A 27742-nucleotide genomic window follows, 5' to 3' on the forward strand; every position below is an offset into this window, starting at 1 on the left:
GGGGAGACGTATGGGCCCCTCTGATCCAATGAGAAGAGGCCACTCCCCCTCCTCCTCCTCCTCCTCCCCCCGCCCCACACACACACACACCGGATGCCATATAAACTAGATCCGGGTGACCCTGTTGCAGAGCATGTTATCAGGAGGCGAACCAGTCAGACGTCAAATATTTGCGTTTAATATGTTTTTGAAGTTATTTGCATGCATATTTACCGTTTTTTTTTTTTTTTTTAACTACACGTGACTAAATTGCAGCGAGCTATCTGTTTTGAATCGAGTCGAGGTATGAGTTGGAGCAGCGCGAGTGGAGGCCGCATCGACAAGAAAATGGTGAAGGTAACTTTTTTTTTTCTTCTTGCATTAAAATGCAACTACAATGGGGGCTTTTGGGGGCTTTTTTTTTGTTCCTCTCGTAACACATCATGTTTTCTTCACACAGGGCTGGTGATGCACTCGGGTGGATGCGCTGTTTCTGGTGTGATTGCGCACTCACGAGAACACGTGGTTGGTTTACATCCACGAGAAGGCCAGCCGAGTCACGCATGACTTTTAATATGTCGGTGAGTTATTTCGCTTAAAGAAATGCTGTAATATATTTGCGTCATGAAATGATGATTTTAGTGCGTTAGACTTCTGATGTGAAAATGAAGTCGATATGAAAACTGATTTTGACCCACCAGCACCAGTGTGATGTCTGTTACAATAATCAAACTCACTCAGACGTGTTCTCATTTTCACGCAGGAGCTGGGCCTGATCGGGGATCGGTCTCCGAAATGACAGCACTGTAGGTATTTTTGGAATAATCAAGGATACTTTTTATGGTTATGAATGATGATCATGATGCGTTAGACTTCTGATAAATATTGAAGACAATATAGATCTGACATGACCCATACAAGTCTTTTATGAGCAGTGTTTTAATAATCAAGCTCACCCAAGTTGTTTTCTTCTTCTTCAGGGATCGGACTGACGCTCAACAAACTTGGTTATTCTACAAGACAAGGTGACACCATGATGAAATCTGTAATATACATGTATTTATGTTCAGTTTTATTTTAGGACATGTGCACTCTGAAAATAAAGCCTTTCTCTACAAACTTAACTGGTGTGTTTTTTTTTGTTTGTTTGTTTGTTTTTGTTTTGTTTTTTATTCCACGTAGTTTTACACTTTTTGGTAAATAATTAAAAAAAAATTCTGCACTTTTTGAACCTGAATGGCCTTTTCCTTGGCCGTTCAAATAGGTCAAGAGTAGTGCAAGATCATTTCATGTCTTGTTATAACTGGAGTTTCTTCGCATCTTCACCAAGTTGCTCTTTTTAAGCAAGACACAGAATCTATTGGCAGTCATTAAACTCAAATTAGAGTCATAACCAACGTGTGAAGTGAAAATTAAGGATTTGACATTTGGTCTGTTGGTGAGAGATCCCCCCCCCCCCTCCCGTTCATTCATGTTGTATTGTAATTCTCCTTTGTGACTATATGAATAGGAAAAATATCAGGCTAATACTTAATTTTAAAAATAAGTACGCATTTGATACTTTTTTTTCTGAAAAATCTGATAACATTAAGGGAATATTCAACATACTACGAAAAGTGCAACAATTAGTTCATAGCCAGAAAGTTTCCTTTGATCCCAAACATTTTTGTTTGTGAAAACTTGACTGATTTTCTTTATTTTGTTATAACTTGAGTGTATTTGGGATGTTGGACAAGACATTTGATGACATAACCCAGGACTGTTGGAAAATATTTGAGTATTTTCTAACATTTTACAAACAATTTTTATCAATCTGCACATTAACTGATAATTTAAGAAAAACTTGCAGCCCTAATGTAAATTTGAGTTTAAGATGCAAGTAATACAAAGATTATTGAACACGGATGAGAATATTTCCAATTACCTTCCTTTTCTTTCCGCACCACAAAGTTGATGACATTCTTTCCAAGCAAAAGGTTTTATTGATCCACAATGATCAGAACCATAACATTCTGCAACATCACTGAACACAACAGCAATGTTTGATATTTTCATCACTGCAACTGAATAACACCGAAACGTGAAAACAAAGGGCATGTCTTAACAGACACCGTAATGCCACAAAGACGTTTGCTCTCTACCCTCAACTGATGCAAGAAATGTGGTGGCTCACTATGGAGGAATGTTTGATTATTTTAAAGGCACTTTCTGCCTCACACTTGCCAACACACATGTAAAGTAAAAGTCACCTGTAAAGCAGACGAGTGTCTTGGCAGATTACAACATTCCTGTTGTTCCAGTTTACTGGTGGTGTTCCTCTTTAATGTGCACAACATAGAACAGTAAATCAATAAATAATCCAACAAAAATAGAGCATTCATTAGCTGGATGTCTGAACATTAAATAATATGGCTAATATCCAGTAAGATGTTTATTTAAATAAAACCATGAGAGTGGGTTTCCCACTCGTTCACCTACAGATTCAAAGTTTATTTGATGAAAGAGTTTCAGTCTCCAAAAAAAATCACTCCCTGCAGATTATTTTTGTCTTCTGAATTTCCAGCTTCAATAACTAAAATGTTAACTGTACATCACTGGACTGGCCTCACTGGGAACACTAAATTACTGTATCGACCGCGTATTTGTCACCGTTTACCTCCTAAAGTACCTTTCGAACGTGACTGAAAGATTGCTTTGGCAATAAAAATAGAAAATTATTACTTTTGCTCAACTATAACATGAAAAGAGGCCTTGAAACATGTTGCTTAGTGAATGAGCTATTCCTTGCACAGCTAGGGAGCTGCATTCCTATTTATACATTCAAAAGACCTAGGCAATGTTTAGCTGCTGAGTTTGCAGATCTTGGTTCGTACAGCCCCTCCGAAGTCCTTTTTATCCATACCACACAGTTGAAAAGCACACAGGCTGTATAATATGGTGTTTTGAAACAGACCCAGTGTCTTCTATGGACACAGTGCCATTGATTGGTTTGCATATAAGTACCAGGCAGCTGGCACAGGCAGCGGTGTGTATATGATTGATATCCCTGTGAAATGTGTTTTAATAGATGCCAGGGCTTTCAGCAAATCATCTCTAAATTTGGGGGATTATTCCCTCAACTGTTTGCTCATTCAGATAAACACCCTCTTCATCAGTGGCCTCAGAAGAGTTCTAGCAACAATAAACCACTCAATTTGAAATGCCACACAAGAGTTCACACTGTACTGCTATCATGTTTGGTGCAGCTGTACATCACAGGTATTCTGGTTCTTCTTGTTGAATTAGATGGCTATAAATCAATCCACCATGACACGCATTTGTTAAACCGTCGCAACATGCCCCATGAATTATATTTCATCAGAGAGTGAATCCAAATTTGAGATTTTACACAAATAAAACTGACTGGATGACAACCTGTGTGTCACTATCTCTTCCATGCTCTTGCTTTTAGTGACCACAAATAATTAAGAGCTCACTGGGACTTCGGTTTTGAGAGTGCACTTCATGAGTGGCCACCAACTAGTTCAACAATGGGACTGGAATATGGGTAAAAATATCAGAGGGTCGGCCGGACCCGTTACATCTTCATGGTGATAAAATGTCTGTCATTGTTCGCTTTTCCCCGCAGTCTTCACGCGTCAGAGACCTCAGACTCCTCAGGTTCTGGATCCTTCAAGGCATCATCATTTGTCACAGTAATCAAGTTGGTGTTTGAACGCGTATCCATGGCAGAGTGCATTACGGGTAGCCATAAGTCATCCATGTTTGGCATCACAAATATTTTCTAGGGGAGGACAAGCAAAGTAACAAATACATTTTAGGAATAACACAAAAGAGGTGGAAGACAATAGAAATATGCTCACTTAAAAACTTGATAAATGAATGATTTTATGACCAAAAATATATAGTAGTTCAAGAAAATAGTATGGGACAACATTTCTTAAACAAGAATTAAACAATAGAGATCTGAAATACATCCCTGAACAACCAACCCCGTATTGTTATGTCTGAACCACAGTGAAGCCTGAGTTCTGCGATTGTTGAAAGGCAGATGTAGACACACACACACACAACTGATAACAGTCAGCACTATATTTTACCAGAGGCCTGGCGGAGCGGGTGGTACATAATTACACTCCCCGAGGAATCAGGCAGAGATAAATGTAGATGTGTGGTAGACCTGACGGACATTCTGCTGCAGCAGTTTGCAGGTGTGCTTGAGGGCAGTTACCAAACTGCAGACGTATCATTACTTTGGCTACAGATGAGGGGTGAGAAAGACACAGGCACACTGCTTTCGAGTGCATGTAGGTGGGCAGCCACGAGCACCGGTTTGTGTTTTTCTTAGCGTATACCTGAAACTCCTGATCAAGCTTCTTCTCGATCCACTCTGTTACATGACCTAGAGTGACCTCCCTCTCACCGAGTTTAGGTCGCGCTTTCAGCTCCAGGTGAGGCGGACTCCGAAAACCATACCTGACAGCCAAGAGGAAACATTCATGGTAATAATTATATAATCTCATACAAGCGGAGTCCTCAGACAGGCTCCACAAAAACAGGCAACAAGGTGCTCTCATTCATTTCCTCAAATTCAATACATTTTACTATATAACATGTTGTTGAGGAAATGTGCTACACAAATTAAAGATCATGAGGATACTGAAGATGGGTGGTTCCCAACCTTTTTATCTTATGGTAAAAGATTACCTCTGAACACTCATTACAGGGTATAGCTCGGGCTTTTCTGCTCAAAACCATGTACCCAAAGACTTTCATTTTATAGATTTTTAAAAGCCTATGGAAATAAAAGTATCCAATATTTCAGGAAAAATAGAACACAAACTAGAGAAAATCTGACAAAATATATATAATATGTGACAGAAATATATTTATTATTCTTTTAATTATCTGGTGGTTCCTCAGATTTGTCTAAATATCCTCTATGAGGCCCCGATAAAGATGTTCATGATTAATTAAGAATATGAAGCCCACTTAAGGTTTTAATGAGCCACATCTTTAATTAAAAAACACACCTTTTTGCCCTCATTTCTTTGATGTATATTTACTTTATGAAGAATTAATTAAACGGTTTTATTATTCTTTCTTTGCAGGCTTGTCTGCAAATGCCCAGCAGAGGGTGCAGTGTTATATTCTCGAGCCAGGATTTCCTTCATCCTCCAGCCCTCAATGTACTCCTGAACGTACCATATCCTGTCCGTAGGGGGAGGTGGGATGTTGACAGCCAGAGTCCCACGGCACTCTTGCACCTCCACGGTGAGCAGCAGTGGTGTGTTGGATACCTCTTCCATCTTCTTCTTAATGAACTCCGTCTCTGTGGCTTTCTGGAAGTACTTCGACTTGGCTATCTTGTCCACAAAGCGCATGATCTTGCTGGGTCTGTGGCCTCCCACATAGCTACGTGAGCAGAGGATGGAAACGGAGGAGGAGGGGAGACAAGGAGTGAGTCAGGTTCATAATTTATTCATTACAGCATCTCTTGCTACTCAGCACCCACGATGGAAAGGAGTGACTGGGTACTACATTAAATCAGCAACGAACTTTCGAACATGTGGGGCTGAGTGGGTAAGTAGGCGGGAGGGTGGACTGAAAAGGCAGAACATTCTGCTTCAACACATCAGTATCAATCTAATTCTGCCGATTTTTAAATCAGATACGAACTAATGTTTTTGTTAGGGGACATTCACTCACCCCTCGGCGCCGGGCAGTACAGTTCTGTCACTGAGGAGTTCTGGGGGATCCTCCTCATCTGATGAGCCGGCACTTGACGATTCCTCATCGCTGTCTGCCAGACAGTATGTCCGTGGCCTGGGCCTGTCACACACACACACACATAAACACATATTGACTGTCACATGGCTTTGCATAGAACCAGGAACAATCAATACTAAGGGCCATTAAATGTATCCCTACTGAAATGAATCACAGGAGCCTAATTTCCACTGATTCACTCAGGAAAAGATCCAATTAATCCAAATGTAAAACAAAAGGTGATGTTTCAGTGACAGGCAGCTGTAGGCGTCCATTCCCAAACTCACCAGTCATTGGACAAATCCATAGTGGTAAGCGTCCAGAGTGAGGATTAGTATATGAAGAGAGGGGAGGAAGAGCCAACACAAAAAGGGGAGGAAATGTGAAAAACACAAATGACAATAACATGGTTCTAAGTGCAAATCTACCCAAATCACATCGAGCTCAGAGTTGTTATGTTTAGCAAAATGGCGAATCCTTCAAACATTTTATTTTCGCACTGTGGCTGAGAATGTATTATAAGACAATGACATAAACAAACATAGAGGAATAAGAACAAGCTGTGGAAGATCACTGAAAGCAATTTTAAAATCAGACTCCATTTCATTGGCTGAATTATCAAGTTTTAAAGAAGTAATCACTAAATGTAATTGAAATGCTCACCATTCTTTTCCGTGCTCCCCGAGCCCCTCGCCCTCTTTCCCCAGACGGGCAAGGTTCATCTTGGTCTCCAGTGTCATGAGGAAGGAGCCCGTGTAGGATATCTCCAGATCAAACCACAGACCTGGAAAGACAGTGAGAGAAAGGCATGGAGATTTATTGTATTTTAATGTCAAAATCATTGTTCACATCCCCATTAATACCACAGCAGAAGCAAAAATGACTGATTCTGAATGCAAATCCTGTAAATAAACAAGAATCTTCTGCCTGGTGTTTAATTGGTGGGCGGTCCCCTGATGAGCTGCCAGAAAGAAGACGTATCCTCGAGCAAATACTGAAAAGGTCAGCTCTGGGGCAGCAGTGCCTCCTTATTGGCTAACTTCATCAAGCTGCTTCCTGTTTACACACTTTTCAGTGGGCGGCAGAAGAATTATACACATTTGATCCCCCTGCTGTTTTTTCAATGAATCCTAGCTTCTGCAGATGATAGCTGTTGATTATTCTTTAGTCTTCATTTTCCACTCTCCATAAATGCTCTTTGTTCTGTATGTGTGTGTGTGTGTGTGTGTGTGTGTGTGTGTGTGTGTGTGTGTGTGTGTGTGTGTGTGTGTGTGTGTGTGTGTGTGTGTGTGTGTGTGTGTGTGTGTGTGTGTGTGTGTGACAGCACTGTTAAATGATGTTACGTCAGATTCTGTATCATGTGTGTGTTTTCTACTGGGAAATAAATCACAGCAATATTAATAAGACAAGATATTATCTTGAGTCTTTGCCATTGTAATATACTGTATAACTCACATGTTGACTTTTCTGAACAGTATAGTGAGTGTAGTGAAGTGACTTTATGAAACTTGTCTGGCTCTTTTAGTTGAATGTCTCAATTTGCCTGGCAATCATGTCCACATTAATGATTTAGTGCCACATCTAGCACCATCAGCAGGTCATCATATTTCTGGGACCAAATAGCTGCAAAGATTTCCACCAGGCCCCACTAAACACGTGAAACAAAGATGGTAAGAGCGATAAACAATAAAGTCAACTTTGACAGGGTTTACACAGTACAAAATGTAAATATATACTTCATGCCTAAATGTAAAAAAAAAAACTATTCCTTATATCCCACTAGTTTATTTTTCACATGCTTGCTCACCCAACACATTATCATCATGTCTAGGCACTAAATCAAAAGTGATATTTAGTTTTATCAGTAATGTCAAGCTCAATTCTGTATGAGCTTGTGTGTGTTTGGTAGTTCTTGGAGCACATTATAAACATTGTAAATCAAACCATGTCTTCCCTCTATCTCTCTATAAAGGAGTCAGGAGGCACTCTCACATTCTATCTTATCATCATCATCACAAGAGCAAAGAAATACCAACAAGATATGAGAGTAAATATGTCACTATTGAAGTACATGCTCCCTTTTTAGTGCATGCAGGTTTACAGCGCACCACTTGCCAAGATGCCATTCCCCCAGGACTAATTATGTGCTGCGATCAACTGATGATGCTTTGTTAGTATTATCTGGGGGTGGAATAGACAAAACCCATATATTAGCACCGTAGACAATGTGGAAATATAGCTGATGGGAGAATGACTCAAGACTAGTTCCGACAATTGAATAGCAACAGGCATTACCATGTCAGCGCTAACATCACTTAACTTTAAACACAAGATCAACAAAATTTGAATATTGTACAAATTAGGACACCGCAATAAAAATGTGCCGACTCGTCTACTCATTATACAGGAATTTATGGAGCCAGATTTAAAAAACCCAAAACATAAAAAGGCACAACTAATGATTGAAACATACCTACAACAACCTATTTCTTCCACTATTTCTTAAGCTTCTCTCATTTCCTCCCCAAATGAGCCACCTTGGTAGGAATTAATATGCCTCGCATCTCTGTATTGTCTCTGTGTTGAACTAGTCCCTTTGTTGGGGCTCAAGGTATCCAGGGTGAGTCAGTGTCTCAGTAATGGATGAGGGAGAACCAAGACGTGAAGTTTAATTACTGTGGCTTAATAGGGCGAGGCACGCAGACAGTCGAGACTCCAGGGGAAAGAGGGGGAGAGGGCTGGAGGGCAGGGGCGATGTCTTAATCCAGCAGGAAGAGGAGCAAAAGAAGAGGAAGATGGCGATATGGTAGGAAGGGAGAAGAAGGGGGCGAAGGGGCAAAGAAAAGTGACATGTTTTAATATTCTGTCAGAGAAGCAAGGTGGAGAGCTGATAAACAGATTAATAATGAGATGGAGCAGAGCCGACGAAAGAGGAGAAGACGGATGGCTGGAAAATAAAATATCGGTATTGTAGCAAACCACCGAGGACACTATGAAAAGCATGACATACCTAGCGTACTGTCTCTTCCTACCTTTGTGGTCCACAGACGGTTTGGAGGCACGGAGGATCTTAGGAATGGAAAAGCCCATGTCAAGCTCCGTCAACGTCAGCTCGTTCATAACATATGGCAGCTGAAACACAGAAGACGGTTTAAAAGGAGGAACAAAAAAAAGACTCAAATACAGCCGACAGAGACACAAATTTCTCTGTTACACTGATCACGAGACCACGTCTTCACAGATTTTTCTTTGATTTTTGAAGATGCATATTAGTAGTGCCACTACCCACCCGGATCTTACTGAGCTTCATTTGGATCTTTTTGGAGACTACGTTGGCCCAATACTTCTCTCCCAGGAAGTCCCAGAATATCCTTCCCAGAAAGGCGTTGACCCAGGCCTCAGGCGCCACAGAGTCTTCTGAACTCCTGCGCAACTGAAGGACAGATATACAGGTATCTACTGTAGCTTTCATTTTGTGGACATAATTCAAGCTAAAGGTTAAGATCAAGTATAATAACAGTAGATATCAAGCTTGGGCTTGATCTATGCTCCATCCATTTCCGTGGTCGAACTAACCCGTTACGAGTAATAAGTTTGCTGTTGGGCACCGCTTGAACCTTCGCCCTGGCAAACAGGGAGGGGTTCAAGGAGTATGTCCCATGTGGGTACAATAAAAACCTCAGACGAGATGCCCTGTTTGGTTGTCTATTTCTTATTAGTCCAACATGCATCCATCTGTCTCATACCTTTTTGGTAGTTTTGGGGCTGTTCTCAGGGCTCTGCTCAGGGCTGTCCGTGAGAGTTGGGCTTCTTGGTGGTGCCTGGGGGTTGACGTATTTGGCCATGTAGACATTATAGTCCAACAGCATCTTCTGCTTCATCCCTCCAGTAGAGCCTGAGTAGGGAGCAGTCGAGGACTCTCTGTGGCGCGACTGAGGCTGCAACAGTTCCTCCAGGCTTCCCCGGCTGCTGCTCCGGCTGTCAGCCTCCAGGCCTCCACCAGACTGGATGCTGCCACTGCGGCTGTGGGAGGACAAGAAGGCTACAAGTGGAAGGGGAACATGCAGGATGTGAGGAGTGAGAAGAAGGGGGCGTATAGTGATACCATTATGCATCTACATGTTCACTGATTCTAATCAATACATCATTTCATATGCATAATGCACACTAAAAATTTTGTGCAGCCTTGCATTGTTAGCATCTAATTTATATTCCTTTTTCACAACATACAGCAGCTCTCTGGATTAGCATGCTCTACACCGGCTGACACACACACTTCCTCTCTGTGCCTCATACTATCAGTCATTTTCAACATAATTGCTATATATATCCCCAAAACAGCTTGATATTTAAATCATTTCTACAGTAATCCTGTCCACCCTGTACTGCCTTTATCAGTGGGCCCACACAATGCCAGTGTTTCTCTTTGTATGGGGTCTTATCCTTACAGGCTTATATTCCACAGAGAAAACCAATGCTGCTTCTTTGTGCATGTAATCCTGCTGACCCATTCACACTCATCTGTTCACTCAGTTGAGGGGATTGGCAGTCCCTAAGCTGAGGTTTATGCACAGATCTGATTGCTATGCAGTTACATACTCAAGAGAATGGCTATTCAAACTGGGGGAGGGAGGGGGGATGTGTGTCTGAACTAATACAGTATGTGAGGGGAAAGGGTGCGCAAGACGGGTAACCCCAAATGACCCCCTTGATCTGTGATAGTGTGCATAGCTCACTCTGAAACTCACCACTCTTGCAGATGCCAGATAGACAGCCAACTCTCCCCTCCGACTTGATTCGGGAAGCTAAAAGAAACCTCCGGAACCACTCTTCCTTTTCCCGACCTGTTCTCCCAAACAGGTAGATTGTCAGATCCCCTCCTCCAGAGGTCGGTCTTTTGGGTTCCTCTACTGATGCCGGTCCTTCCGCTTTCTCGCCCTTATCCGTTCGTTCTAGCTTCTCACCCTGCCCAGCTAGTTTGTCCTCCCCTGCTTCGGGCCTTTCACTCTGGGCCTTGGACATGAAGTCCTCCTGTTTGGCCAGCTCAATGCAAATGGGGTACTTCTTGTTCCAAACTCTCTTCCGGGCCAAACTCTGGGGCATCAGGTAGATCTGTGGTATAATAGACTGAGTTCATGAAATCAGTCACATGAAGACAATGATGAGAGTGTTTTGTTGTTGTTTGTGGCACAGTAGAAACAAAAAATACTCTAACAGTCGTACTTTGTATTGTACATTGTAAGTAGGAATATTGATGTGGCAGAGTAGCCCCAGCGTGTGAGTGGCATCAACTGGGGACATATATTTAAAAAAAAAAAAATCTAAATCAAAACAAACAATACAGCTAGGAATACAAGCGCAGATGACTCATATTAATATTTTTTTAATAACCCGAAGCTCCAGTTGTTTTTAACCAACATTAGAAGAACGTGTCTGTTGTTTGTTAATAAAGAAAGCAGCTAAAATTTGCCATTATTCTGTGCTTTGCTGTAATGGGACATACAATTTTGTTTAAATACTTCATTAAAGCATAAATTCTTGCCACAGCCTCTCTGACACTGATATTAGTATTGCACGCTCAATGTGTTAGCTGGAGGTTGTAGCCCTGTGGTGTTATGGAGTGGAAAAGGTATTGGATGTCAGAATAGTCAAACCAATCAGACCTTTACGATAAGGAGAAATAGCAATTTCAGGGACACTACTATGTGCAGCCTTTATATAGATAACATGCACAATAATAACAATAATACCTACACCTAAAGGAGCCAGACAAAGTGATTAGGATAGCAGCACGATGAGGACAACCATAATGAAACCTTTGCTCCATGACACGCTGACATGAGAAATGTCTTCTTACTGTCCTGCCTTCAGACATGAAAAAAACCACTAGGTCAGCACACTTATACACAAGTCACTCCATGTTTACACACAATATGTGACTCTGAAAATGAGTAGCTTTGTCACTGAACATGACCTATTAGCGAGCATGTACTCGGGCAAAGGCAAATGTGAGGGGACGTGTGCTTGATGTCACTAGCTGTTAAGCTTATAATCAAGCACACAAATACACTTGGGGAGTCGGGAGTCAGCACACACACACACACACACACACACACACACACATTGAATATCCCAGTCATCCCTTCTCTTGTCTCACATGCATCACAAATTCCCTCCTTTGATTACCAGCATGCTACCACAACCACCGCACCTTGCTGTCAGAGAGATCGTAGATCTTCTGGCTGATGTAAGTGACGTCAGGTTTAGGCTCGTTGTGTGTGGCACGGCGGGAGATGTTCCGGTTTGGCTTGGACAGCCGCAGGACGGAGCCCTCCAGACGGACGTAAACAGAGTGGGTTAGGGTGGCGTGGTACATCTCCGGGTCGTAGCTGTGGATCTCGTTCATCCAGCCCTGAGAGGTTGAGGGGTGGACAGGCAGAACAGTTTTCACTGACACTGAATTGAAAACGCAAGATTTATGGTTACAGGTTTACAAATCTGAAGCATTTATGTACAGGATGTTAACAGTAGAGAGAAAATTGTGTTTTGGCTTTGGACATTTGAATTTAGATTAAAGCACAACAAAGACGAAATAGTCCAGTAATAATCCAGTGCCCTCACTGCACTGTTGATACACTTTTGGAGAGCAATGTAGTATGAAAACTGCCAACTGGAGACTTGATATTGTTTTTATACTTCTTTATCTTGTTGTTTTGGTATGTTAGTGAACCAAAAAGGTACGCCTTTGACATTCTTCTTTAACTTTACATGGAGTCCTTCTATTTAGTACAACACCTAGTGTAAGTATATGAGATATATGGGAAATTTGAGGGATGATAGAACCAGTTCTTTAAGTATAATACTTCTTTTAAACCAGTGACTAGGGTCAGACCAGGGCTATTTGACCAATGTTCAACCCTGCTTTTGTCAGTTCACACTGAGTCTGTCAACACCAGTTAATCCCTGGTCACGACAATTCAGACAGGACCTGGGTCACAACCAGTTTACTCACAGGCTGGAAATGGACGGGAGGAGACGGGAGGTGATGTTTGATCTTGATGTTTTATCACTCATTAGCTAATCAGCCACTCCCAGCCACATTGATAACGGACTTCTGAGTCCAGTACTAATATTTGAAAGAATGAAAACAATGCAGTATTTGATTTTAACATTTATGAATATGTCTGATAAGGACCCCTTAAATTTAGTTGTTAGTACTAAAGCCATTACAAAAGCCATTTTTACATTTGCAAAATAAACTTATTTAAGTATATGATGGCTATATCGTGACATAGTTTTTTACATTTCTGGAAACATTTCTTTTTATTTTCTGTAAAACGAGAAATTGGATGCGATGCTACAAAGGTCCCAATAGCTGGACATTGTGCTTCATACATTGATTCTTTCAGCTGCGAAGGAACCACATATTGCAAATACTTGTGACTTATTGACACATATTCTACTGATAGCAATAATTATGTTAAAAGTTAATGTCACAATGAACTCCTTTCCATATACTTTTTTGAATCATTACATTACCATTAATTTAACAGCACATTTCTCTCAAAGAGGGGCAGTGGCCAAAGTTTATACAACACAAACAAAGATAACGTGTGACACTTTGTTGATCCTCAAAGAAAGACGACGAAGAGAACGATGAAGAGGAATGTCGCTTCACTGCACTCGTGGGCTTTCGAGTCTATCGTTCATATGCGCGTATCATGTTCTGCACGACCACAGAACTCCTCTTTTGGCCTTGAGGCTCTTCTGTGCAACAGCTTGGTACCCACTAAGGCTCACACATACAAGTACACATGCTTACATAACTCCTTCAAACTACAAAACATTTCTCTACTCAGATGTGCGCTCTCATTACAATGTTTGGTTAAAAGCAAAATTTTAGCCATCACTGCAGAAAAAAAAAGTGTAATATAACCTCCTGGTCTCCCCTGTGAGGCTGAATAGAGTTTAATTCTCATCAAAACTCCTACCTTATCCGTCCCGGAGGGTACTCTGTGAGCCAAGCCAATTCAATTCAAACAACAGGGGAAATTTCAGCACATGGCTCGGATGATAAAATGACAGAGCAAAAATCATGTGGTCTGAAGATATAGCACCTAAGCTCCCGTGGCACAGCATCCTTCCTACTAGATTTGTACAGTCAAAATTGCAAAATTGTAATTGCATGCACAACATAGGATCTTTTCTTAGGAGGGCTTTTCTAAGGCCCGGTAAGATAAATGCAGTGCAATAGTCATTTATCATGTTGATGCTATCAGCTACATGTGTACTGCTTATCTTGCCTGTCTTGCAAGCTTGCATTAAAATATTTGACTTTTCTGTAAACACCAAGAAAGTGTAAATCTGCGCAAAGCATGCAGCCTAAACATACAAATGATAAAGTTGCAGACCTTAATGGCAGTCAAAGAGCCAATGTAGCAAAAACACCTCCTAAAAACACCCACAATCTGTGAGGCCTACAATGAGTTGAGGAAATAAATATACTTTTGAATTCATATAAATGCTGTGCTTTGTCTCACCTTGAATATTCCTGGTTCTTTGATATCCAACTGGGCCACATTCCAGTGCTCTATCCTTCGCCTCCCTATCCTGGTCCCTGAAGAGTGTCGAGGAGAAGACAGCCAAAGCACCAGCAAGGCCAACATGAACCCGGCTGCTATCCCATGCACCACCGCACATACCCAGGGTGGCACTGGAAGGACTAAGTACCAATACATCAACTGCGTTAAGAAGACGAGGCAAGTCACAGGCACAGTTTCCACCTCAGCTTTCTCCTCTTCCTCTGCATCGAGTTCACTACACAAACCAGTGCTACTAGTATGGGGCCACCGGGACCCAGAACGATCCCCATCTGGTGTCTCTGTATCAGTACATAACTCAAAGTCTTCACTGTACAGTTCACAGAAGTCCTCGTCTTCCTGTCGAGCTACTAGGGCCGACATTGAACAGCGGCCCAGTGTGAGAGAAGGGGACTTGTGGAAAGCAGACGATGAGGCCTGAGTGAGAGATGGAGCTGGTGCCAGTGATGGGAAAGAGAAAAACACTGAGTTGGGGCCCTTTCCTGTTGGGGTTTCTTCATCGTCTTCCCCTTCTGCTCCCTCCTCCTCCTTGATGCTGTAGTTGTTGTTACCTTCGGCGTGTCCGTTCACCGCTCCCATTCCACTAAGCTCTGATGCACTGGAGGACAGCGATTTAGCACGATGAGCGACACTCCCAGCAGCAGCTCCAGTGCCAGACTCATCCCCCATGATCTTACTAAAAAGCTGCAGGGGATCTGACATCACCTCTGACAGCCGCCGCCTGGTGTCCTCTATCTTGGCCTCCACCTCTTGGACTTTGAAGAAGGACCTACCATCAGGAGACATGATGGGGGAGGAAGGCGCTGTTTTGGAGTCTCCACCTGCTTGAGTGACAGTGACAGGGCTGGAGGACAAACGGGGTTGGGAGAACTGTTTGAAGAGCTGCATGTTGCGAGGTGGAGGCCGATGGGATGGTTGTGTTTGCTGCTGAGGATTGTGATGAGGAGGCCCTTCCAGATGTTCGGCCTTAGAAGTGTCCGTGGACAGAGACTTAACAAAAGATTTCATTAAGTGTCTGTGGCGTGCGTGCGGTGGTGTGACAGTAGAAACAGCCGGAGGGGTTTCTCGAGACTCAACGTCATTGGACAAAGACCTGACGAGGCTGAGAAAAGGCTTGGAGGATGACAGTGCTGGCGACTTGCAAGGGGAAGAGTAGCTGGAACTTGTGGCTGGGGCATTGGCTGAGGGTCGATCAGAGGGCCAGGAGGAGCTGGCGGGAGGGGTGGTGCTCAGGTGGGACTGGGTGGAGGTGGGGATAATAGTCATGGCAGGAGAGGGTGTGTGTGGGAGAGGGTCTGAGAGCTGCACAGGCAGGGTGGTGGATGAAACTGGAAGCACAGCAGCTCCAGATGAAGTCTCCATACCAGCAGATTCAAACAGCAGCTCCTCTTTCGCCTCCAAGCCTGTGGCGACACATTGCTCATTGGCCCCTGAAGGTAGACCCTGAAATCCCTCCGCGCCATCAGGGATAGATTTAGCTGCATTTGGTACCCCGTAGAGCTCCTCTTCCTCATCATCTTCCTCCTTCCCCAAAGCAGAGAAGTGTATGGTGATAGTGTCACGGGAGAGGGAACGCTGCACCTGCAGCTTGGGTCCAGGGGCGTGACGAGGGGGAGGAGTGTCACCATGCTGGCCACTTCCCTTGCTGCTGCCGCCCTGACTGCTCATCATCACCCTGCACAGGGCTCACAGCCTGGGAGACATAGATGGAGACAGTAGCAACACACTATTAATAACAACACTGAAACAGTTGAGCAAAAAATTAGTGCAAGGAAGGAGGCTGAGAAAGTGGTAGTGCAAACTGGCAATGTGATTAAATAACTACAGAGATCCCCGCATGCTTGAAACACTCTTCATACACACGCAAACGCGCGCGCGCACACACACACACACACACACACACACACACACACACACACACACACACACACACACACACACACACACACACACACACACACACACACACACACTACATGGGAGAGAAGGGAACAGCCTTGCAGCTCTCTATTCATCCTAATGTGAGTAGACTGGACAGGTATGTCCGTGTTCCTCAACCAATTAGCCCTCATTATGCAAGACTGTAGCTGGCAGAGTCGCTTTCAGACCGGGCCTTTCTCTCTCTCTCCATCTTACCAGCACGCTGCTCAATCGCTCACCCCGCTATGGCAACATGATTAATGGTTTACTTCGGAACACAGAAGCCTCAAGGAGAAAGGCCATTAACGTTTCGGCTGTAGTTAACTCCACCCTCCAAAGGGGGCAGACAGCAGCTGACTAAAGGCTGGAAGGTGAGGCAAGAAAGGATAAAAGAAAATGGAAGGCAGCTACTCTGACTAGTGAATGGAAAATTATTATTATCAACATGAAAATTCATCAGTTTGATTATTTTAACATGAATTTATTTATTATTTTGTCCACTTGGGGGCAGCACAAGCTGAAAACACAACACTGCTAATAAATCACTGTATGGGTTAATAATAATTGCTTATTTACATACTGCAGATACAGACAAACAAATAAAACAAATCACTGGTGAATATAAATCCAATATTGACTTTTGTTTTTCTTATATTTTGGTCTTCACAAACTCCTCGGGGAAATATCTGGATCCTCAGCAGCTCCGCTATGCTCACCAGCTAGTTGCTGCTTTTTAGTGCTGTGAATGTCAGTGTGCTGTTGGCATGTCCTAGCTCTTTCATGGTGGACTCCAGCTAGAAATAGTGACAGTGGGAGCAGTGAAACTGAACCGCACAATGAAGGTCTGGGTCTTTATGCCAAAACAATGACCTGAAATATGACAAAATACTCTGGAGAACTAAAGTGAACTTTACAATCTTTTGTTGTGGGTTTGTCACGTGATATTTTCCACATTAAACATTGTTTTTCATAAAAAATATGAAATAGTGCAGCTTTAAACGGGCTAGTGTGCTTGTTTTTAATTATCTTTTAATTCATTTATATTTACATATTCTAATGCTGCTCATTTCATTTGTTGTGTCTGTAATTTTGTCTTTTACACAGCTATGAATGTCATGTTTTACAATATATTTTGTGCTTTATGGGATCCTAAAGACACACACACATATATATATAGAACAAACCCACCATTCACCACCGAAGCAAAACAATATACAGGACATAATCACACAACAAAGTATCTGTTCAGCTCTAGTGATCACAGGAACAAGGGATCTATTATATAGTCTCAACAGGGTGGAACCCAGTTATTGTGCCTGTTTATTTTTCCACTTCGCATAGAGTCCATCATCCCTGGTTAGCAATATCAAACGGTCAGAGCACACACACATATTACACACACATACACAGGAAGACACACACAGGCAAACATGCTGTTTGCACGCACAGCACACAGCCTCTCTGGCTTTCGAGCTTTCGGCTGGTTGATAAAAAACAAAAAAGGCCTGTAATGGAAGGAGGATGGACAGGGGAACAACACAGCAGTTAGCTTGTGTGATTGTCTGCATCTCTGAGAAAGCCACGGCACCCCTTGAGGCTCTCCGGTTGGCACTGCATCTCCAGAGATTGCATTTGCTGGGATGGAATAACAGAGCATTTGACTTTCCCAGCCAACCATTCACTTGGCTGTGCTACAATAGGTTTTGTGTGTCATTTTGAGTATGAGTACGTGTGTGTGTGTGTGTGTGTGTGTGTGTGTGTGTGTGTGTGTGTGTGTGTGTGTGTGTGTGTGTGTGTGTGTGTGTGTGTGTGTGTGTGTGTGTGTGTGTGTGTGTGTGTGTGTGTGTGTTGCTCCTGCCACAGCTGTGCTAGGGGCATGGCAGATCGAATAAAAACAAGGAAAAAGAGATAACAGGAAAAAAAAAGAGCAACAGAAACAAGAAAATGAAAAGCCACAGTGAGTCTGTGGAGGCAGAAGACGATCTTTCGGAGACAAGCTTCTGAAGTGGAATTTACAGCAGAATCGCGAGGATGGAGGAGCAGAGTGAGGAGACAAATGAGAGCGGGGAGACAGAGTCATGGAGATGGAAGTGATTGTTGTTGTCATCAAAGCCTGAAGGACAAATTAAAACATTGTGGATGGTTCTGGGTTTTAGCGGGGTGCAGCCAAAAGACAAATGAGACATGTTGACTTTATTGTGACCTGCACAATGTTTGCTGACACGCCCACAGTTTTAGTTATTTCCTCTCATCAGTTTTCTGCTGCTAAAAAGCCTTGTGTTTGTATAGCCAGGAGAGGAGAGGAGAGGAGAGGAGAGGAGAGGAGAGGAGAGGAGAGGAGAGGAGAGGAGAGGAGAGGAGAGGAGAGGAGAGGAGAGGAGAGGAGAGGAGAGACTGGCATGGAGACACGACTCATCCAATTAATCAAAGCAAGCAGGGCCACTCTAATCAGCTAAAGCCAGCACCCTGGGAGACGAAAGAGAAAGAGAAAGAGAGGGAGGTCAAAAGCAGCAAGGTAAAAGAATGATAGAAGAGGGTGAACAGCAGCAGAGTAAATATAAAAGACAAATAGGCAAAGGAGAAAATTTGAAATAATTAAAGAAAAAGCTGTGCCGTGACACTTTCTACTTAAAATAATATTATTGTAATCCAGAAATTCATACATTTACTTATCCAAAATACTCTTTTTTGTACACGTCTTCATAATCATGCACAGAATTACAAATACTTGAGAACGAGTAATGAAGAGGAGAGATACTGAAGGAAGGCATGAAATTTGTGGCTGACAGTTTGTGCCACTTTCAGCATATAGTGTCTCTCTTCTCCTAAAGCTGAAAGAACCACTGAAAACCAACCAAATTTTTCAGAGCCAAGAAGTGCACTTTAATGGGTTTAACAGCCCCAGCTGTGCCTTCAAAAAAGTCTTTGCTACAATTTTCGGTATTTTCTGATCTTTTTACTGCTGCTAAAACAGCTGATATACCTGACAGATGCTGCAGTAGAGTCCGTATGTGTCCGCTGTTCAGTCTTTTTTCTTACTTTGATCGGGACTCATTTGATCTTCTTCTCTCTTTTGATGGATGGGTAGAAACTTTTAGACAGGATTGGAAAATATCAGGGCCGGAAGAGTTGGATCTGTCCATTGTGAAAATATGAAGCATATTATTCTATCCATTTTAGGCCGGTGTCGTTGGTTTCACACAATAAAATCACAAACTACAGCATGCTGACACAGGTGTTAAAGACCAACCTCTAATGAAGCTCGTAAAGTTTAATTTCCACAAAGGAGTTTCCATTGTATAATCAAATAGAAAGGCAAAACAAGTAGAGAAATGAAGGCAGTCATGCGGAGCATAATGAGCATACTGTATGACTGTGTGAAAAAGGAAAATGGAGAGCATGTCGAGGAACAAGTGAGTCAGCGAGGCACGAGAAGAAGGAAGGGTGACGAGGGGAAGATAAATCAAGTGAGACAGAGAGATCAGAGTTGATTGTCACTAACAACCGACCCACACAGACACACATGCATACGCACCAGAAATGAGCTCCTCGGACACTTGACACGGTTGTCTGAAAGAGCACAGTGCAAACACACACTGAAACAAAGGGAGAATAGACTGACAGAGGGAGCATGGAGGTCGAGGGACAGAAAATAGAAAAAAAAGAGACAAAAGGTGAGACAGCTTTGTCCCCCAGCGCACTTAAGGCCACAGAGAGCAGGTAAACACACCTTTTTTTCATTCTCTACTGCTCTCTCCTTTTCTTAAAATAGCTCTGAGGGGCTGTCGAGGTGTTGGGCTGTCGAGGTGTTGGTCCCCCAACGCCGGACTGACCACTTCCAGCTGCCACTGGAGGACTGAGAGATGGAGGAATGAAAGGTTGTGCATGGAGATGGTTTTTGAGCGCGGCTGTCGTTTCCATAGTGGTATCTTCCACAGACAAGTGTTAATCAAAACTACCGGATTACGTAACTTTTTGTGTCAATATTTGTGCCAATATTTCAAATTAAGCTACAACTAACAGTTACATTTATCATTGTTCATCTGCAAACAATTTTTTTTTAAATAGTTATGTAGTTATTTAGTCTATAAAATAAAAATTCACAGCAAAATTTCTCACAGGCCTTGTGGATGTTTTCAAATTGTTTTATCTGACCAGCCAAAAGTCCAAAACTATTCAACTAAAATATTAACTTAAGAAAACAGACATAAATTTCTGGCATAAAAAAATGTAAAGGTAGGCAGTGTTTTTTTTGTTTTTTTTACCAGAAGTAGAAATATAGTTTGGAAAGTACGTTCCAAATGGTGTACTACCCTTAGTATACTAAGATATAGTACTTTTATATGTTAGGACTCCTACTTGTGTCGTACTTGAATTTTGACAGGGTATTGTTGTCTCAAATTACACACTGCTGTTCTCCACTTAACGGAAATAACCATAACATTTGAATGCATCACACACACAAACATATGGTCTGCACTTATTCAGCGCTTTATCACCTTAACGGTCTCAAAGAGCTTTACACTGTTTCCTATTCCCCCATTCAAACACTAATGGAAAAATAAACACTTTTGTGAGGTGTTCAGCAACAGCTGAAGCTTCCTCAGTATTTATGTCATTCCATTCAGACAGCCCTTTTTGTAGCACACCTTTGTAAGGGTGGTTAAACCTCGTGTGAGTAAGACGCCATTGAATGCTTTTGTTTCTGCTCAAAAATCCAATATGTCATGAATGTAATGTAACAACAAGTTTTACGGACTGTTTGATGGAGCTGTTCCATCATATTGACAGGAAACAACACTGACTGCATAACAGTCAGTGTTAATGTGTGATGTGTCAATATGCCTGTTAGACCAGCATATTTGCGTACCCGCAACAAACCTCCAAATCCACTCACGGTCACACACACACTGTCTAAGCTCACAGAGCTCGACACAGTCCTGCCCCCGGGTCTGCTGGTATGATAAGCTCCAGCAGAGCTCAGAGGAAACACTGAGGAGCGGTTTGATGGGGAGTATCGCTGCTCTGAATCATGCAGCCCTCTCTTCAAGAAAAGGAGGCGAGAGAATAAAAAAACAACAACAATAAAACAAAAGCCAGCGAGATAAAGAGCGCTCACACAACTGCGCTGGATCAAACCAGTTCTCTTCACCTCTCTCTCTCTCTCTCTAACCCAGAATCCACCGTCAACACGTCAAACATCAAACCTCGTCATGCAGATGATCGGGAGGTTGCCATGCCAACGGAGAAGCTTTCATCTCATTCTGCACTTATCCCTGCATCCTTTTGTTTGGCAGGGCAGCTCCTCCTCACTGTATAACCGCGGTCTCCTAGGAGTGTGTGTGTGTGTGGAGTGTTTGTTAACACAAGATCCTCAGTGAAGGGTTTTCAGTGTGTGTGTGTGTGTGTGTGTGGTTTTTTTGGTGTGTTTTTGTGTGATTGTGTGTGTGTATGTGTGTGTGTGTGTGTGTGTGTGTGTGTGTGTGTGTGTGTGTGTGTGTGTGTGTGTGTGTGTGTGTGTGTGTGTGTGTGTGTGTGTGTGTGTGTGTGTGTGTGTGTGTGTGTAGGATGTGTGGGTAGTAAGCCAAAGCACAAGAAACAGAATGGTGATATCTAGATCCGAGATGCAAAAATCTCTGAGATGGGAAGAAGACCGTCTGAGAAAGTGTGTGTTTGTGCATCAATTTGCTGGATTGGGGAAAACATTCTCAAAAGATGCGAGAGTGTCCGATGAATTAATAAACTCTAATTATGGTTGTCAACGTCAATAAACTTTCTTATGACAACCTCAGCTCTTAACTCCACTCTCCTCAGGGAGAATTGAGATCAAACTGTGGCCATTTCTAACATAACAAGCAGATGATTTGCTCAAGTGGCCTCGTGTGCATTTGACGCTTCACTTCAATAAATAACAGATTTGTGTTAGATATCGATGTCTGGAGCCGCCTAACCCAATTTGAAAGATCAAAAGGTGAATGAATGCGCGATCCCGACTGAACACACACAAACACGCAGGCATCCAAATATATAAAGCAATTTATAATCTGTATAAAAGCCGGTCGACACCCCGCAAACAGTCGGAGGGTTTGGTATTACTCATAATCCATCCAATTACATGATGAATGGAGTGTTGGAGGGAGGGAGGGAGACGTGGGGTAGAGACAGCAAAACATAGAAAAACAACAAATGTGTGTGTTTACAGACAAGGATTAATATTGATATGTGTTTATCCTTTTATTCTGTCTGGCCATCAAAAATAAGTGGCCCATATTACTATTTAAGCCATAAAAGCAAGACAGTTTGTAAAGAAATGGGGACAGAGAGAGATAGTAATCATTGACTAATAGGAGGAAAAAATGGGGAAGAATCTTAAATATAGCATTTGAAATTAGTATTCATGGATCACTATATAACATTGCTGCAAGCCTTCAGGGCATTATGAAGAGACTCTTTCAATTTATTTACATTTAAGTTCGTAGACCATATTTACCCCAAGTATCTCCTCCTAGACTCCAAACATCAGCATTGCATGCAAGACCAACATCATTAGAGGATTCCAGGCCACTAAGAAAAGCTCAAAATATCTGATCCATTTTGTTTTTCCCCCATTTTTGACAGTGACGGTGCCGTACAATGGTGGCAGCAGCACTGATTAGCATATTAGTTACATGAAATAACAAAGGATGTTTGTGTTTTTCACTGTGGTTCTGCGTGTGAAAACATGTCATTTCTGCTATATGTAACGTTCTGTGTCTGTGATTCAAACACTCAACAGTACCGGTGGTGATTGAGAGCCTGCAATACTTTCACGATGAAAAGCTCAATTTCTCACTATAAAAGTAAGACACCCACAAAACCTCCATCAAAGGTATCTGAGGTGATTGAAGATAAGACTGTACATGAAGAATTTCAGAGAAATCCACCTGTAATGTTGCATTACATTCTATAAAACTTCAGGTTTTCAGGATCATCTCAGGTTGCATCAAGGCTGAATCCTCTGTGGCATGCTGTTTTTAGCAAATGCTGCTCAGGTAGGAGTAAACTGTGCAGTTCTTGGGGACTATTTTCAGCAGTGGATTCATACACATTTGGCGCTCTAAAGTCAATATTTTTAAGAAAGCAGGACTGAGTTAAATCAAACTACAATGCCCATGTCCACAGTAACGAAGGAACAGGGCATAATATTCATAGCTTTTGAACAACAATGGAGGTCTATAACACCGAGATGTTACCCATTTCAAAGACAAGGTTGACATTATGTAAAATATGGAATATCACCAGCTCTGTCCTCAGCTAAACTCACTTGTTTACAAGCATATTATTTCCAATTCATTTGTGAGGATGAAGTGAAGGTGTGTATAAATGATCTTGCACTTAAGAATCTGCCCTTGTACATACAAATGGCTTACATGCAGAGTGCAGTGTTTGCATACCAAGTGTGTTCTGGTCAACAAAGACTTCCTCCTTCCTCTCTAATGTTAACTTCCTGTTTGCCGAGATAACCGCAATAAGAGGAAACCACCACCCATTACTCTCTCTTTCTGTCTTTGCCTTTAGTGTAAGCAGAAACAGATGTATTTTCTGCAGGATGACTTCTTTTTCCAGCTGCAGTAAATCACTGAGGGGAGAGCTCAGCTGCGGTGTGCAGCTTGTGCTTGGTCAGTGTGTGTGCTTGTATTAAATTCATATCCAGGTGAGTAGCAGCCAGGTGAATTTACATACAGCACACACACAAACAAACACACAAACACACGACCGCATCAGAACTCATTAGCTGTGACACTTGTGGCAGCTCGTCACTGTGGCAAGCGCTGACGGCTGCTCCATTTAAACAGTGTTAAAGGTTGCATGCACCGAACATGTGTGTATGCATGTGTCTATTCCTCCACGTCAATATAGTGTTGCATCGTGTCAGTTATCTTGCAGCACTCTAACGTCAGTTTTTTTCTGACTGCATTTTCTTTCACCAGAACGGATGCAACAGACACACCGGTGTGTACGCACAGAGGAATTTGGGCGCGTGAAGATTAATTCCCACAAGAGTTTCGACATATTTTGTAACTTGGCTGTAGGAACAGGCTCCCACTCAGCTACAGTACAAAAGTATCAATGAAGTTGTGCTCCGGTTGGCTGCGTGAGCTTGCAGTTGGTGTTCAGACTCATCCGAAAAATGATGGATGTGGTTGAGGGAAAACCGTTTCTTTATCGGCTTTACTTTGTGCTGAGGGGCGTGTTGAAATGGGGAAGGTTCATTTCCAAATGGATGTACCAAAATTGGGAACACACTATTATCTAAAATTACTGTATGCTATATATTGAGATTTCCCAAAACATCAAAAACGCCAACTACCCAAAGGGTATATAAGTATTTAAATATTTTAGGAGAGTACTTCCAGCCAATCAGAGATGCTAAACAGCAACAAACTATATCCAGTGGGGAGCTAATATGTTTGCTTAAGGTGGCACTGCCCATCATCCTATCTGCTTTCAAACTGGTGAAACATTTAATTGAACCGTTGAGGACAAAACTCCTCAAAGGTGAGGAACTTGTAAGGCAGAGTGTGATTTTCATAAGGAGAAGGTGAGGGCTAACAACAATTAGTTAAAACACATAGGCAAAACTTTTCCTCTCAAAACTTGTCAATAATACATGAATCGTGTTCTCTACATGGACCCAATCGTGTTCTCTACATGGACTCAATCGTGTATCTTTCAATATTCTTCTCTAAACTCATATAAAAATGTATTTATTTTAGTTTTGAGTTGACATTCTACCTGAGGAGAAGGATTGATGCAGGTAATGACCAGGTAGTAAACTACAGGGCCGGTCTTTCTACAAATATCCTCTTGTACATTTTATATACGAACGGATGTCATCATTTTTTTTTTCTTATTTCCTTATTTATTGCTGATGCTCCCTTTCCCCCCCCCAAAATGCAACAAGTAGTCTACAACAATGCACATTTAAACATGCTCACTGCTGAGCTCACTGCTGAGCCCTTGACCAGCACAGGGTGGACCCATATACACTGACCCCGTTCAAACCACGAAGACAGAAAATTAGGGTCGACTGCTGACTCACACTCGGCTTGCCAGAAACCCTCGAGCAGAATTTATTTCAACTTTGAACAAAATGTGAACTGCAGTACAACCAGAAAGTTCACAGCCCGCAGCGCATAAAACATGTAAACACGGACGCACAGTATAAATATAGATGCATCCGAGCACCTCTTCGGCTTCACACAGACACACAGCTGGGAAACCTGTTTTTAGTTCATACTCAACACATTTCTGTGTTACAGAGGCTTTGCGACTGAATGTACCATCAAACCCCTTTTTAACCAAACACAACAGCTTATTCAGCTGCCACTGTTTGCTCCTACCCTCACAGCAATTTGTGTAATTAAGCCCAAGAAAGACTATTCCCTTTAGACCTGTTGACGCAAACCCCTTCATCCAGAAACACACCTCAGTGTGGGACACAGATGTTGGTGTAAAAAAAACCAAACAAATAAATGCAGAATGTGTGCCAATAAATATGTGTACAAACACATTCAGACAGAACCGTGTGATTATGTACTGATGGTGAAAAGAGTTTTGAGATCGAGTAAGACGAATTGAGAAGAAGGAGACACAATTAAAGGAGAGGAAGAGTGAGGCGGGGGAGCAGCCGTTCAAGGCCATGGATCAATTCCAAACGCTGCCACTTTCAACACACACACACACACACACACACACACACACACACACACACACACACACACACACACACACACACACACACACACACACACACACACACACACACACGCATACACAAGGTCAAAGGAGGAGGAGGAGGAGGAGGAGGAGGAGGAGGAAGAGGGGTGTCTTACCTTGAGATTTTAGAGTCATTCAATCTCCTCTCGCAACACAGTCTGCACTGACACACACAGCACAGCCATGGATCAGGGGGCGACCATGTCTATAGGAAAACAGAGACGCAGAGATCATCTGTTCAATCTGACACACAAGAACGGAAAGTTAAATGTATTGCAACCGTTATCCATCAGTCGAAGATGAATCTCATCTACTTTGAAACCTGCGTTCTTTTCCAGGGGATTGAAAAGATTTTAGAGCTGCAACAATTAATCGATTCATTAATAAGTTGTGTATTTCCATAACCACACTTTTGACAAGTTGTAAAGCTCCTTAATGAGCCAGTTCGCATGAGGACACTGAGCAGAGATTTGATAAGCAATGTCACAGGCTTTGGAGTGATTCATCCCTGAAATAAAGAGGGGATTTGGTGTAACGAAGCAACAGAGATGAAGACATGCAAGTGATTTTATAGCTGTGTGGCTGTGGGCCTGCTGCTAAGGAGAGAACGGGGAGGAGAGGGTTGAGCATCTCCTGCCGCCCTGTACAGTTCACAGCAGGCGACATGGATAATGAGCTGCTCCCCGGATGCATCAGTCACCTGCCTGGACGGAGATACTTCCTAGAATAAATCTGGCAACTGTGAATTACCTCCAACACCACATCACACAGCTGTGGTATACAACACGATCCAAACACTGTAAATGTAGAACAGCCACAGAAATGTCCCTTGATTTGCTGCCACGGTGTATTGTAGCATCCTGACAGCTGTACTCAAGTGTAGTGGCTTTAAAAGGAAGGCGACATCTCCCCTTTTTATGAATAGAATCCCAAACATTTAAAAGGTACAGCTCTATGCAACCTCTTTGTCCTCCTCACATCTTGGTTTTAGCTCTACTGCTCTCTGACTGCACCGCATCCGTGATCCAAACCTTCGGACAAACCCAGAAAAAAAAAAAAAAAAAAAAAAAAAAACAGGCAAACGCACCTTTATTCTTACCGTAGTTATCGCATCTTCATCCGCAGGCCGGTGGGCTCTGTCTGAAGCCAGGATTTGAATCTGCGTAATGTGACGAGAATCCCTGCGTGGAGCGCTTTTATCTGCAGCCCGGAGCCTGCGGAGGGATGGAGCACGGCGGGCTGCTGAGGGCTGGCTGGCTGGCTGGCCTGAGCACCCAGCCGGAGTCCGAACAGACAGACAAGCGCCACAGTGATCAAACCTGACCTCCCGGCACGGCTTTTCGCCACAAATGCACGAGCTCTGGGCGTGTATTGTTTTGGTGAATGGGAGATACCGAGCACCACACCCCCTCCTCACCATTTAAATAATATTTACACCCGAAGAAGCATCCGATCGCCGGCACACTGGTGATTCATATTTTATTGGGTTGCAGCAGAGTGTGAATTGCGTCACGGCGTTGCAATGCGCCTGTAAAACGCGGATTTCCCTCCACAAACAACGTGAACAATCCGATCTCCGTTTAAAAAGGGCTACATAATAAACATAACTGCTGCTCAGAAATTAATCATTGTTACCCTTCCATGTTTTTAATAAAACTAGTAAAAACAACAGACAGCACAGCCTACCCCGGTGTGAGGTCCATCAGGTGCACAGC

General features: G+C 42.7%; 1 protein-coding gene and 1 long non-coding RNA gene across 4 annotated transcripts; one reads left to right on the top strand and one right to left on the bottom strand.

Annotated features, from left to right (window-relative positions):
- Positions 1-108: 108 nt before the first annotated feature.
- On the top strand, positions 109-1097 carry LOC138623277 (uncharacterized). Its single transcript, XR_011311071.1, has 4 exons — positions 109-336; positions 440-560; positions 743-785; positions 960-1097. It is a non-coding gene; the product is annotated as an uncharacterized lncRNA (long non-coding RNA).
- A 1357-nt stretch (positions 1098-2454) lies between these two features.
- On the bottom strand, positions 2455-27742 carry tex2 (testis expressed 2). Of its 3 annotated transcripts, none has more exons than XM_069702746.1 (13): positions 27127-27742; positions 26144-26232; positions 14289-16041; positions 11960-12160; positions 10497-10860; positions 9495-9790; positions 9038-9181; positions 8781-8880; positions 6412-6532; positions 5689-5805; positions 5185-5394; positions 4335-4455; positions 2455-3763 (listed from the first exon to the last, which is right to left on the bottom strand). In XM_069702746.1, the coding sequence occupies exons 3-13, from the start codon at positions 16017-16019 to the stop codon at positions 3611-3613; spliced, it is 3558 nt and encodes a 1185-aa protein (XP_069558847.1). In that variant the 5' UTR covers positions 16020-16041; positions 26144-26232; positions 27127-27742; the 3' UTR covers positions 2455-3610. The 3 variants fall into 3 exon arrangements, with proteins under 3 accessions (XP_069558847.1, XP_069558845.1, XP_069558846.1); XM_069702744.1 differs by having other exon boundaries at positions 5689-5811; XM_069702745.1 differs by having other exon boundaries at positions 5689-5811; positions 27115-27742.

The sequence above is a fragment of the Brachyistius frenatus genome, unplaced genomic scaffold, assembly GCF_029030835.1.
Source record: "Brachyistius frenatus isolate BFR_SWC_R1_liver_20210118 unplaced genomic scaffold, ASM2903083v1 Contig_43, whole genome shotgun sequence".
NCBI classification, from domain to species: Eukaryota; Metazoa; Chordata; class Actinopteri; family Embiotocidae; genus Brachyistius; species Brachyistius frenatus.

Coding starts and splice junctions, on each gene's coding strand:
- tex2 (XM_069702744.1), bottom strand. CDS start 16,019: ATGATGAGCAGTCAGGGCGGCAGCAGCAAGGGAAGTGGCCAGCATGGT. Junction 8,881..9,037: donor TGAAGCTCAGTAAGATCCGG/GTGGGTAGTGGC, acceptor TCTGTGTTTCAG/CTGCCATATGTTATGAACGA. Junction 3,764..4,334: donor AGCTTGATCAGGAGTTTCAG/GTATACGCTAAG, acceptor GTCCTCCCCTAG/AAAATATTTGTGATGCCAAA.